Source organism: Ceratosolen solmsi, unplaced genomic scaffold (assembly GCF_000503995.2).
Source record: "Ceratosolen solmsi marchali unplaced genomic scaffold, CerSol_1.0 scaffold6, whole genome shotgun sequence".
Lineage (NCBI taxonomy): Eukaryota > Metazoa > Arthropoda > Insecta > Hymenoptera > Agaonidae > Ceratosolen > Ceratosolen solmsi.
This window is the reverse complement of record NW_011948414.1, coordinates 11,947,578-11,960,159: the sequence shown is the minus strand read 5'-3', so window position 1 is coordinate 11,960,159 and position 12,582 is coordinate 11,947,578. Positions and strand designations below refer to the sequence as shown.

Genomic DNA, 12,582 nt, shown 5'->3' with positions numbered 1-12,582 from the left:
TGACAAATGTTAATTAATAACAGTTAACATGAATGAGCATTATACTTTTTATCATAACAAATTGCATAAATATAAATCTTTAAAAAAAATAATGTTTGAATAAAATAAATTACTATTTTAATTTAAAAAAGGAATGTTAATTGAAAATTTTTTTAAATATTTAATTTTTTAAATATGAAAGTTCATGAACATTAAAATAAAAATATGTAATTAAAATTACTATTACAAGATTAATGTTGGTAATATAAGACATAGATTGCTAGTTATATGTCGAATTAACTTTAAGTACACAGTGAAACTAAGATGCAGCTGCTTGATTATCAATATTCATTTAACAATATTAACGCTATTCTTAACTATCTTGAAAATATAATATGTTAATTAACTTTCATTGGTATACTCTTTGTAGAGGCAATTATTTTTTTTAATGTTGGTAGTTTAATTTTAATGTTGCAACAAGGTAACTTATAAAAGGCCCTTTTTTACAAATTTATTAATAATTGTAAATGAAAAAATGAAAAATATAATTTCATCACACATATATCAAACAATTTTATCTAATAGGACCACAAATGCAAATTAATTCTCATATAATAAGCTTTTGCATGTAACACAGTAAGTTCTCACTTTACTTGACTTCTGTTAATAACTCATAGACGAAAACCCTTCACCTATTTCTTAAATATACGTATCACGTCTAAAATTGATGCAACAAACTTCGTTAAATAATGATCCTCGCATTTCAAACGACTTTAAATTTTCATAGAAAATTCGGCAGTCGCAATAATTGTCAGATTTTTCCATGAATGCAAGTAAATAATGTCAGTGATTAAGTATGACAGAATAAATTTGTTTCATTTTCCTAAGGATTCATAAAAATGAACTATGAAGCACTCATTTTGTTAATCGTTGATGAACCTTTCATTTTCTACAGTATTATATTGTTCAAATCGTTTTACATCTTGCAACAAATCCTGCAAAAAATAAATAAATCATTATTTTTACTAAATACAATTTATAAAAAAAAGGAAGGGGCGGAATATATACAAAATTACAATCTATAAGCTTATTATATTAAGGTTTTATTTACCTTTGGCAGCTCTTTTCTATCATAAGTTTGACTATACTGACTAACACGTCTGCTTAATTGAACATAAGTATCGCAGAGCAATTCAATGGGAAATTTGCTGGTGGCTTTGACTGTGTACATGAATATATTCTCCAGTTCGGTTTTATCAATTAATACTTTGTCACTTTCTTCAGGATCATTTATTAGACTAGAATCACTATCAAAAGCAAACGAAAGATCATCAACATTGAGGCTTTCATTTCTCGATAGTGTATATGAGCTGTTGTTTTGTGGTATTTTATCACTATTTCCAAGTAATGTATCAATGTTTTCCAATTTAGTATAGTTTCTCTTTTCAAACGTGTGTTTATCAATGTTAACATCAATGACATTTGTATGTGCATTTTTTGTCGACTCATTTTGTGATTCATTATCAGTATCGGTATTATCAAATATAGGTACATGACCATTGAGAACACTATGGGCTTCTGATTCAAATTCTTGGAACTTTTCTAGATCAATCCCTTGACCAGATGTTTCAGAGGTAATGACTGTTTTGTTTTCACAGATTTCATTATTTGTACTATCTCCAAAGGAAATTTTCTTCTTCTTATGAACTTTTTTAACATATCCACGTGCCCAAGCTGGAATTTTGCGTTTTCTTGAACTAGAAAATTTCTTTCCATTTATCATTATAGTACTACCTGTATTACTTTCTCTCTTATCCCCTTTTTCTCCAGGATGTCCATAATCACTTTTGGGACTCTCTTTTTTTTTATGTATAAGGTTAAGTTGAATTTTACGATTTTTCGATATTTCTCTACATTTATCTTCAAAATCTGAATCCAATTCAGCTTTAATTAAAGCATAAGCATTGTCACGAAGTGAACAAGCTCGATGTCTGATTAGTTTATCTGCTGGATCCCTGCAAAAACAAGATTCCCATAAGCACAAATTTCTAGAATTAAAAAACAATACACTATCGACAAGCAGTTGACACTAATGAAAGTGGTCTTCAATAAATTTATATTAGTTATTTAAATTTACCTAATTTATAGATTTTATAAATAAATGTAATATTAAATATAAAGTTTATTATAATGTAAAATATAATTGAAAACCACTACATATCTACTGAGCAACAATAACAACGGATAAACAGGAAAGACTCAACTACCTCTTCATTAATCCAAGGGAGGGCCTATCACGCAAGCTGACATGAAAACACAACATGAACGTCAGTACGAACATATTATGATGTGATTTGCATAAATGAAGTGTTTTACCTTTTTCGTAAATATATTGTAATAGCAAAATATTGATAAATTATTATACAATTTAAAAAATTTAAATAAATGTGACTAAATTTGAAAATAAAATGTTTAGCTATATTATATGTAATATAAATAGGAAAGTAGAAGCACAGAAGTTTTATAAAAATTTATAATATATTAAAAGTGTTATAATAAATTGAAAATTAAATTTTGTGATTCTACTTGAAAATGTGATTCTACTTTAAAAAGGAGGAAAATAAATGAACAAATAAATACAGTGCTCTTTAAAATAAATATAGTATTTAAATGAAATAAAAATATACTATTGTAGATTAAAACTCTATCAATTATTTATTAAATTTTTTTTTGATAAGATATATGTATAAGTATGTTTAGAATTTGAATCTATTAAAGTATAACTGATAAATTAAATTAAGTATTTAAAAAAATAATAATTTTATATGTATATATTCATAACAATTATTTACATTTTATATAAATAAATCCATTTACTTTGAAATTTATAATATATTTACCTATCTGGATTATATTCTAAAGCGTTTCGACAAATGAGATCAATATCATCTAAAAAATCTCGAGCGCATAAATAACAATGCATATCGATTTTTGTCATCATTGTTTCAAGATCCATAGGTTGTGCAATAATTTCATTATAATCTGGAACCTCTTCTGTATCTACAGGTTTTGTAAACATAAAAAACCTACAAACAAAATAATGCCTTATTGCATTATATTTTTTAAATATAAGCATGAAATGTAATAACTTACTGTCTATTCCTTGCTAGTTTAGCACAAATTTCTCTCAAAAATATTCTCAATTCTCTTAATGATATTTCTTCTTTTTCAAATAGAACTTTTTTTTCTTCTGTAGTAAGTTTCTTTGGTTCAGGATCTGGAGCTAGTGGTAATTCTTCTAATATTTCAATATTCTTTTTCTGAAGTTGAGGTGGTCGTAAACTTTGTACTGTAAAAACTGGTCTAAAGAATTTTGTTCTCTGTTCTTCTATTGTACCAGTAATCAAGTGTACTTCTCCCCGAAGTTTACTAAATAGATTTTTTAACTGAATTGGTAATTCTTCATAAGTGACTTCACTTGTTGCGAGAATTAAAATAGGTATAGATGGAACCAATGATGTAATACAACAAAGGAAAACTGCTTTAACTGTTTCTGGTACTAAGGGCCACCATTGATCAACTGCTGCTATATAAATTATGGACGGTATATTTCTAGTAGCTTCGTTAAATACCTGTGAATGATAAATAAATAAACATACAAAGAAATAGTATAATGAAAACAGTTATCTATGAAATCTAATTTCTAATTAATTAATCGGCAAATAATGAATAAGAAAATATGAATTAAATTAAAAATATCTAAAATGTCAAAAATTATTTATAATTTTTTGTATCTAATAACAATGTTTAAACAAAATCTCCATTCTTATAATTTTATAAAATATAGCAAATAAACTAAATAATCACATAAAAATAAGTCGTTCAGACCTGCACACATGTTTCTTCCGGAGATCTTGCACTTTCTGCAAAAAGTGTACTAACATTTAAAGTATGTACTGGAAGATGCTCCATATGATAAATAATAGCTTTTGCTAATTGCGGTCCTTGATTCCGAGCCATACTACCGCCAGCAATTAAAAGTCGTGGACGATAGATACCTTTTGATACTTTTGATCTAAATAATAAAATTATATTAAAAAATAAATAAATTATAAAAGCAATAAAATATTTCGTAATTACGTACTTTGCAAGTGCATGATTAGTGCCCTGCGGAAATATTTTTTTTATTGTAATAAGTAATTTCTGCAATGACGATTCGAGAAGAGGTTCTATAAATGGTGTTAATCTTCTGCCAACACATGGAGTTACTCTATGGGATGAAGGGACCAAAAGAGAACTCGCTCTTATAAAATCTGTCTTTTTTACTTCAACGCGTGCAGGATTTAACAATAAACGATTAGTAGTCAAATAAATTTGTGGATACGTTCGTTTTAAACCTTGAATTACAGCTTCTGTGCAAAGTGCCTTTAAATCTGATCCACAATAACCAGTAGCTTTATCAGCTAACAATTGTAATAAATGATCATCAGGTGGATTACTCCATTTTTTAACATGAATTTTAAAAATTTCTAATCTCTCCTTCTTAGCAGGCAGAGGAAAAAACAGCTCGCGATCAAAACGACCTGGCCTTCTTAATGCAGGATCTATAGCATCTATTCGATTTGTTGCTCCAATTATAATCACCTTACATTAAAAATATTAAATATATTAAATATAAAACAAAATTAAGTATATGACTGTTAATATTTAAAGGATAATTTGATTTAAAAATACCTCTCCTCTATCACTCAGACCATCCATTAATGCCAAAAGTGTTGATACAATACTAGCATGAATTTGATCTTGTTTCGTACTGCGTACAGGGGCCAAGCCATCAATTTCATCAAAAAATATTATTGAAGGTTTCATTTGTTGTGCTTGTTCAAATAATAATCTTAATTGTCGTTCAGATTCACCAACCCATTTAGATAAACAATCTGCTCCTTTTCGCATAAAAAATGCTACCTTTTTACTACCTTGACTACATTCATTAGCTAATGCTCTAGCTATTAAAGTTTTGCCAGTACCTAAATAATCAATTATTATATTAATGTAAACAAAATTAAAATGAACTTGAGTTAATATTTTAAATAATCATACCTGGTGGTCCATGAAATAGTACACCTTTTGGGGGTGTTATGTGAAATCGATCAAAAACATCTGGATACATCATTGGAAAAACAACCATTTCTTTTAGACAATGTATATGTGATTCCAAACCACCAACATCGCTGAAAGTTATATTTGTGTCTACTGAAATTGGATTAATATCTGCCTTATTATCAGTTGGACCTCCTTGAGGTATTGATGATTGCCTGAATGTTAGGGCCATTTAAAAAAATAATATAGTTATTTATTTAATGTAAATTAATTTTTCTAATCAAATAAAAAGATGTACCTAGATTTTTTACTTTTCTTTTTATCGTAGCGTTGTGGTTCAGAGTCAGTTGAATCACTACTACTAGAACTTTTACTTCTATGTTTACGCCTTCTCATAGAATTGCTAAGAACACTTCTAAAAGCTCTTATTGATCTTCGAACTGGTTCTACATTCGCTTGAAATCTGTCTACAGTAGGTTTCTTTTGACGTAAACTATATTTACGTGGACTAGGTGTATCAGATGATTCGCTCATATCACTATCCTCTAACATGCAAAAATAATAAATAGTAAATTCACTAAGTTTCTTCATAAGTTTATTTAATAACTACAATATTGCAAAAAAATTTGCTTATTCATATTTTTAATCAAAATCCAAGATTTTGACATTTAATTTATTAATACATATTTGTATATTTAATATGAATATGAAATTTAATTAGAATATTAAATACTCATATATTATTTTTAAACCGAGCTATTTTTAGATTCCTAACAAATGTTAAATAGTCAAATGTTAATGAAGAAATCTATTTTTAAATCAAATATTATTTGATAGAATGAGTAAGTACAAAATTTTATATGAAAAAAATACCAATATTTCTTTTGTAATAACTTCTATTGAGATGAAATAATGCATTTAATTATAAAAAATGTCAGATTTTAAGAAAAAAAAATAGTACTTTTCCTATGTGTATTAAAAATATTATAATTGTTATACAAATATACATAATCTAGTAATATGTCTAAAAATTTAATGTATTCTGGATATAATATATTCAATTTTAATAAATAATACGGACAAAATTACAAAGCAATAAAATAATACTTTAAATATCAAATTCTGGAACTCATAAGTAATTATTTTATGAAAATGATTCGTCGAAAACAAAACATGTATCAGAAACTAAATTGAAACTAACTAATTTTGAAAGTAAGGCAAACCAATTAAAAAAAAATTAAATGAAAATAATTATATTTGTTCTTTCAATCTAATTAAAAATAACTATTAGACAAATTGAATAAAATATAAAAAAAATACTCAAAATGTATCTAAAAATGAATGCTACTTCAAGTTGATATATAAATAAAAAATGATTACTAAAATTTAAGAAAATTATTACAAATTTTTACCAATACATCATACACTAAAACTATAATTTAGAGTTGCAAATAAATAATTATGTGAATCATTGAAAATATTAGCTCGTGTAACTTATTGAAATGGTCCATTTTTAATAGATTTAAAAATTTTATTTTAAAAATCCAATTTTAAAAAAAATATAATATTTTATTATATTCAATTATTTTTAATAATAAACTTTTTTTTATGCTTAATAAAAATGCTAAAACATAAATGAAATATAATTAAAAATTGAATAAAAAATATCTTAATGAAAAAAATTATTTGATTCAAAATACTTGAGTAAAAGACAAAAATTTTTATAATGTTCAGCATTGGTCAGATCACCATTACTGGTGTTGCTCTGATATTACCGATCCAATTAGAGCAACGGATTAGTTTCATCAAAGAAAAAATTAATACCATAAAGTATGTATAGAGCAGAGAACTTATAAAATCGACTCATTTAGCATAATTTGTAAAAAGTATTAGCAAGAAGATTTAGCAAATATAATATAAATTGACTGTATTAAAAATACAAGTCTTGATAATACAAATATATTTTGGTATCAACAGGCAAACATCTAACTTAAATATGAAAATAATAATATATATATATATATATATATGATTAATCACGTTAATAAAGAAGGCAAAAAAAAATGTTTAGGAACTTCATTGATTTAATATATTAAAATATATTTAAAGATTTAATAAAGAATCTCCTAAAGAAAATGAGAACAAATTTTGTTTATACAATATTATAAATATTGTAAATTATTTTTGTTTATATTATTAAAAATATTACTATACATAATAACATTATTTAGTCAGTCTTTTTTAAAGATGATCCATATTCGGTATAATTATATCCTTGTCTAATTCGGATTTAAAATAAAAAATTGAAATAATGTGTTTTTATTAAATAAAAGACTTTTAAACACAAATATTATTTGTTAAATATATTTCTGATAAAAACGTTCAAATGACATAAATAGTTCATCAAATAAATTTTTATTTGTTTTAAATCTAATTGATTGAATAATTTACAGAATTATACGTTTGTATCACTAAATTCAATAAGTATGTTTTCTCTGCTGCATTATTTATAGTTAAACAATATAAGAATATTGTAAATATGTTGAATTTTTATTTTTATATTATATGCAATGTATATTAAAAAAAATGTAAAATTATTTTCGAACAATCTAAATAATAATCATTATGGAATTGTATATTTAAATATAGAATATTTTAATATACGTAAGGCAATACTAATTTATCTCTTTTTCTTTTTCAATTTATACAACTAATGATTAAATATATTGTAAACAATTAATAATTAAAATTATTCGAACCACTGTTGTGTTTTGTTATTAATACTAAAGGTCAATTTGTTAAAAATTTTAATAGTCTTATTTTTAATACCTTTGATCAATACATCAAACTATAAATAATAATGTTTTAAATGTTCCTTGTACATATTTCTGAAATTTTTGTACTTTTAATGTATAAAAATGTACATTCCTTGATCCATGTATTATTTTATGATTCTTTTCATAATTATATTTTGAATAAATTTAAAAAAATGAATGAAAACTGGAAACTTTCATAGAGTATAATGAGCATAAAATAGTACAAGCATACGAATTCTATCAAAAAATATTAATTAATTTATTAATTAATTTATTAATTTAATTATTGCAAAGAATAAATTTTTTTAGCAAGTACCCAGAACAACTTTGAAAATTTTAATATTAAATAATTATTATTGAAGTTGGAGTACAAAGTAGATAAATTGTGATTTTTTAAAATGTTATAAAAAATACTAATTGTATTTTGTGTTTAAAATGTTATAAAAAATACTAAAAAAATGAACAGTAGTTTCTGATTTTTAATCAAATTATCTGATCTAAAAAAAAATAATTTTATGAATAATTTTTTTTGTTTTCTGTTATCAGTAGATATAATAAAATTTCATAATTAAATACTTTAATAGGTACATACTTACGAAGTAATATATTGATCATATTTAAACATAAATCAATATATTTTGATCAAATAGAAAGAAGATATAGAAGTGAATTCTATATTTATATTTTTTAAATCTAATTTATAAATTTTATGAATTTTATAAATATATTGTAATGAGAAAAAAAATGAATATCAATATTTTATTAATGTGTATTTTATTAATTCCATAATTTAAATTTTTCTTGAAAGATAACATTTAAAAAGATTCAAGTATAACTATACTTTTTTTATTTTCATTAAACGATTTTAACTTTTAATTATTTAATGGATATATTCAAGTATTTAAGATTGATACTATTTCACTTTCAAAATATCCGACTAAATTTTTTTAATTGACTTTTATGCAATAAATTTAATGAATTTGAAACTAAATGCATATTAATGTGATGAGAATTATGCTAATTCTCAGTAACTGTATAAATACAGACTATAATTTATGAGTTTACAATATAGAAAATTTTTTAAATATGAATAAAAAAAATGGAAATAATAGATTTGATTAAATTTTTATCCAATACATTAAAAATATGTATATGTTTCATATATCTGTGATAAGAACTAAAAAATAATCAGAAATGAACTGATATTAATTACAAAGTTTGTATTTATCACTTATTACTTATTCTATAAAAAAAAACAGTTGCTAGTAATATATAATTATTATTGAAACGTATATTCTTTTTGAATAATAATCAACATTATCTTTTTGAGTTATAATCTATATATCAAATAAAATATTCCAAAAAAACAATAATATTCTGAATCAATATCCTGCACCTGCCTAATTAAATATAAAACTTACCAGCAATTTGTCGTTGTTGTAATTGCCTTTGTGAAGCTCTTCTGGTCCTTTTAATTCTTGTATACATATCTTCATATCCCTAAAGATGGAAAAATAAATTATTAATTTATTTAATGCATGCAGTTACATATTAAATTTAAAGTACTAACATCATTTTCATCATTTTCTGAATTATCATTATTTTCAACTTTCTCACTTTCTTGAGAATTATCATCATCATCTCTATTTGGTTCAGACTTTATTTTTTCATCTTTTTCTGCATAGCTGTTACTTAATCTGGTAACAGGTCCTTCCCGTAATCTACAAGGACTATCTGACTTTCTAGATCTATGCAAAAAAATATATAGATGCAAGGTAAATTTATAAAAATATATGTTATAAAAAAGACAAGAACTGTATATATATATACATATATATATATATATATGAATGTACCTTGGTTCCTTTTCTTCATTTCCTGTCTTTACATCAGAGTTATTTTTTACATCAGATTTATTGTCTTTTAAATCTCTATCCAATCTATCTCTGTCTTGCCTCTCTTTTAAAGCTCGTAAATCAATATCATGATCATTTCTGTCTCTAAGGTCATAATCAGATTTTTCACTCATTTGTGGTTTATTTCTAAGTTCTCTGTGTCGTTCTGGTTTTTCACGACGTTCACGATCTTGATCTGGCCGTTCACGAAGTCCTCGGTCTCGATCAGATCTTTCATGTATTTCTCGATTACGATTAGAACGTTCCCGAAGTCGTCGTGGTTTTACCCTAAGCTCTCGACTTGAACTATGATTATTACGATCTCTCATATGTATTGAAGGTGTTTTGTTTGGAGGATGATTTTCTCGAGACCTTATTGGCATTCGTCTTCTAAGTCTACTTGACCGAGGAGGTGTATCATCAACCATCTCTTTATCCGAGGAAGAACCATTTTGTTTATACATTGGATATCCCTTCAAAGTTTGTGTGCCTGGAAACAAAAAACATGATATTAAATATAAAATTGTTTCTAATACTATAAGTAAAACTTTAATAAAATATATTAATATATTTTAATTATTCAAATATAATTTTTAAGAACTAAATAAACACTTATTATTTCAAATGATTGAAACTTTTATTAAAGATGTAAAAATAACCTTCTTATTGATATTATTATTGAATATAATGTTAAATAAAATTTGTAATACTATTACAAAGTTTTAATTATAGGTATCTATCTATATATATATATATTAATCACACAGACCCATACATCAAATATACGTCTTTTCTCAAATCTTTTAGATGATAAAAATAAAATTTTTAAATATTACCAAAAATCCAACTAGTATTAAGATTATCATATGTTTGTGATTTATTTCTTGTACTACGACGAACAATTGAACTATTTTGATCCAAGTCCTGGTTGGAATTAGTTTGAGATCTTAATGTTCTTAGACCTTTTAAACTGTGAGGATTAAAAATGTCTTCTTCTGTGTCCTCTGTGTCCACAGAATCCAAAGCATCGTCATCCGACATGATCTATAAATACAATTTGAAACAATAAATTATTTTTAATCGATTTGTGTAAAAATGTGTATAAATATGTATTCAAAAGTAATTGAAATTATATATATTAATTGTTTTTCTAATTTTTAAAAGATCTATAAATGTCTTAAGTATACATTCTGCATTGATATTTTAATTTAAATTTTTAAATAAAATACAATAATATATTCAATTACTCAATTACGGTAGATAACCTACTTTTTATTTTAGTTAAGTAAAAAATTATTATATATTTTATTTCCAAATGAAAAATTAAGTTTTGATGTAAGGATATACTTATCTAGTAAATATTAAATTATATAACCATTTCTTTTTTAAAATCAACCAAATTTTTATAACAAAATAAATTTATAAACATTTTATAAAATATTAACATATTGTAATCAATTGTAATTAAATTTGTACTATTATTATACATATTACAAAGATTTACGTATACATAAATAAGTCTTATATTTAAAATATAGAAAAAAAATTTTTAGGGTTTTAGAAAAACAAACTTACATTTTAAATTAAAGGAATTACATGGTATAGCTTAGATATAAAGTATATAAATTATCATCTTATCAAGGTAAGTAAAATCATTGATGTTATTGAAAATATATGTTTATCATTGGATAAGAATAACTTATTGAAGAGATATATAACATAATTATTAGAAGATTTAAAACAGAAACCAGTTTGAAATAAATTTTAAAACTAGTTTTGCTAATAACCTGCATAGACGCAAATATTTAATAATTAGAAAACTTTTATATAAGAATTTTATTATGAATTTATTATTACGATCATATTATCTAGATTATTAACAGCTACATTATTGTAGTATAGAAAAATATAAAGTAAACATTTAAATGCAAGCACCCATCAATCCATTTTAATTCAAAGTAATCGATTTTCAATCGAATCGATATTAAAATATACGGTCAACATAAATTTTTAAAAATTGTTAATCCACAATTTGTATTGTAATTATGACCTTTTACCTTCATCTGTTTGTCTGTTTTGTCCACTTAAGTTTAGTAAATGTAACTCGAACAATACACTCGTCTCCTGTCATACGCGCCCACAAAGCGCATACAATGCAGCACTCAAATAACTTCTGTACGACTATCGAGTGTTGATTATAACTCAAATCTTCGTGCGTTCTAAATCTTACCGTTATATTATTTTCTTTATCGATTGTACTACCCTTTTACACGGTTCGATGCATTTGACCTACAACCTCCCAGATTTTTAGAATCTAAACTAAACACCTTTTTAGATTAACACAATATCGACTAGAGCCCTCTTTAAGCCTCTATATTATGCAGATTTAGAACTTTTTCCCACTTACACTTTCTTTATATATGCATATGCATAGATATATGTATATATATATGCATATATGTATATAGATGAGTAACTACCATTCTAAACTTACAAAGACGCGACAAACACAAAACTTCTACTGATTTACACTTAATTTTCGTTCCTGCCTTACTTTTATGGTAAACGGTTGTCGCACGCGCGCTGACCCACCAACTCTAGCAGTTGCAACCCACATACTAAAACTGCATAAATAATTTTCTAGTCACTCGTCAATGGCAACTTGCAGCTTGGAATGCAAGCAATGCAAGAATAGCTGACTTTCGATTACCCTAACCTATACTACAACTCGGTTTAGGCACGGTGTGTATAATGCATCTACAATCAAGTCTGTTCAGCATTATAAATAAAAA

At 24.6% G+C, this 12,582-nt stretch overlaps 1 protein-coding gene across 2 annotated transcripts; it reads right to left on the bottom strand.

Annotated features, from left to right (window-relative positions):
* Window positions 1-523: 523 nt before the first annotated feature.
* LOC105368100 (ATPase family AAA domain-containing protein 2) lies at window positions 524-12,528 on the bottom strand. Of its 2 annotated transcripts, XM_011507011.1 has the most exons (15): window positions 11,848-12,528; window positions 10,627-10,834; window positions 9,752-10,280; window positions 9,466-9,643; window positions 9,317-9,395; window positions 5,378-5,624; window positions 5,080-5,294; window positions 4,714-5,006; window positions 4,124-4,623; window positions 3,868-4,054; window positions 3,133-3,611; window positions 2,880-3,065; window positions 2,247-2,282; window positions 1,091-1,994; window positions 524-974 (listed from the first exon to the last, which is right to left on the bottom strand). In XM_011507011.1, exons 1-15 carry the CDS (start codon window positions 11,851-11,853, stop codon window positions 903-905), a joined length of 4,119 nt encoding a protein of 1,372 aa, XP_011505313.1. In that variant the 5' UTR covers window positions 11,854-12,528; the 3' UTR covers window positions 524-902. The 2 variants fall into 2 exon arrangements, with proteins under 2 accessions (XP_011505313.1, XP_011505314.1); XM_011507012.1 differs by lacking the exon at window positions 2,247-2,282.
* Between the last annotated feature and the right edge of the window lie 54 nt (window positions 12,529-12,582).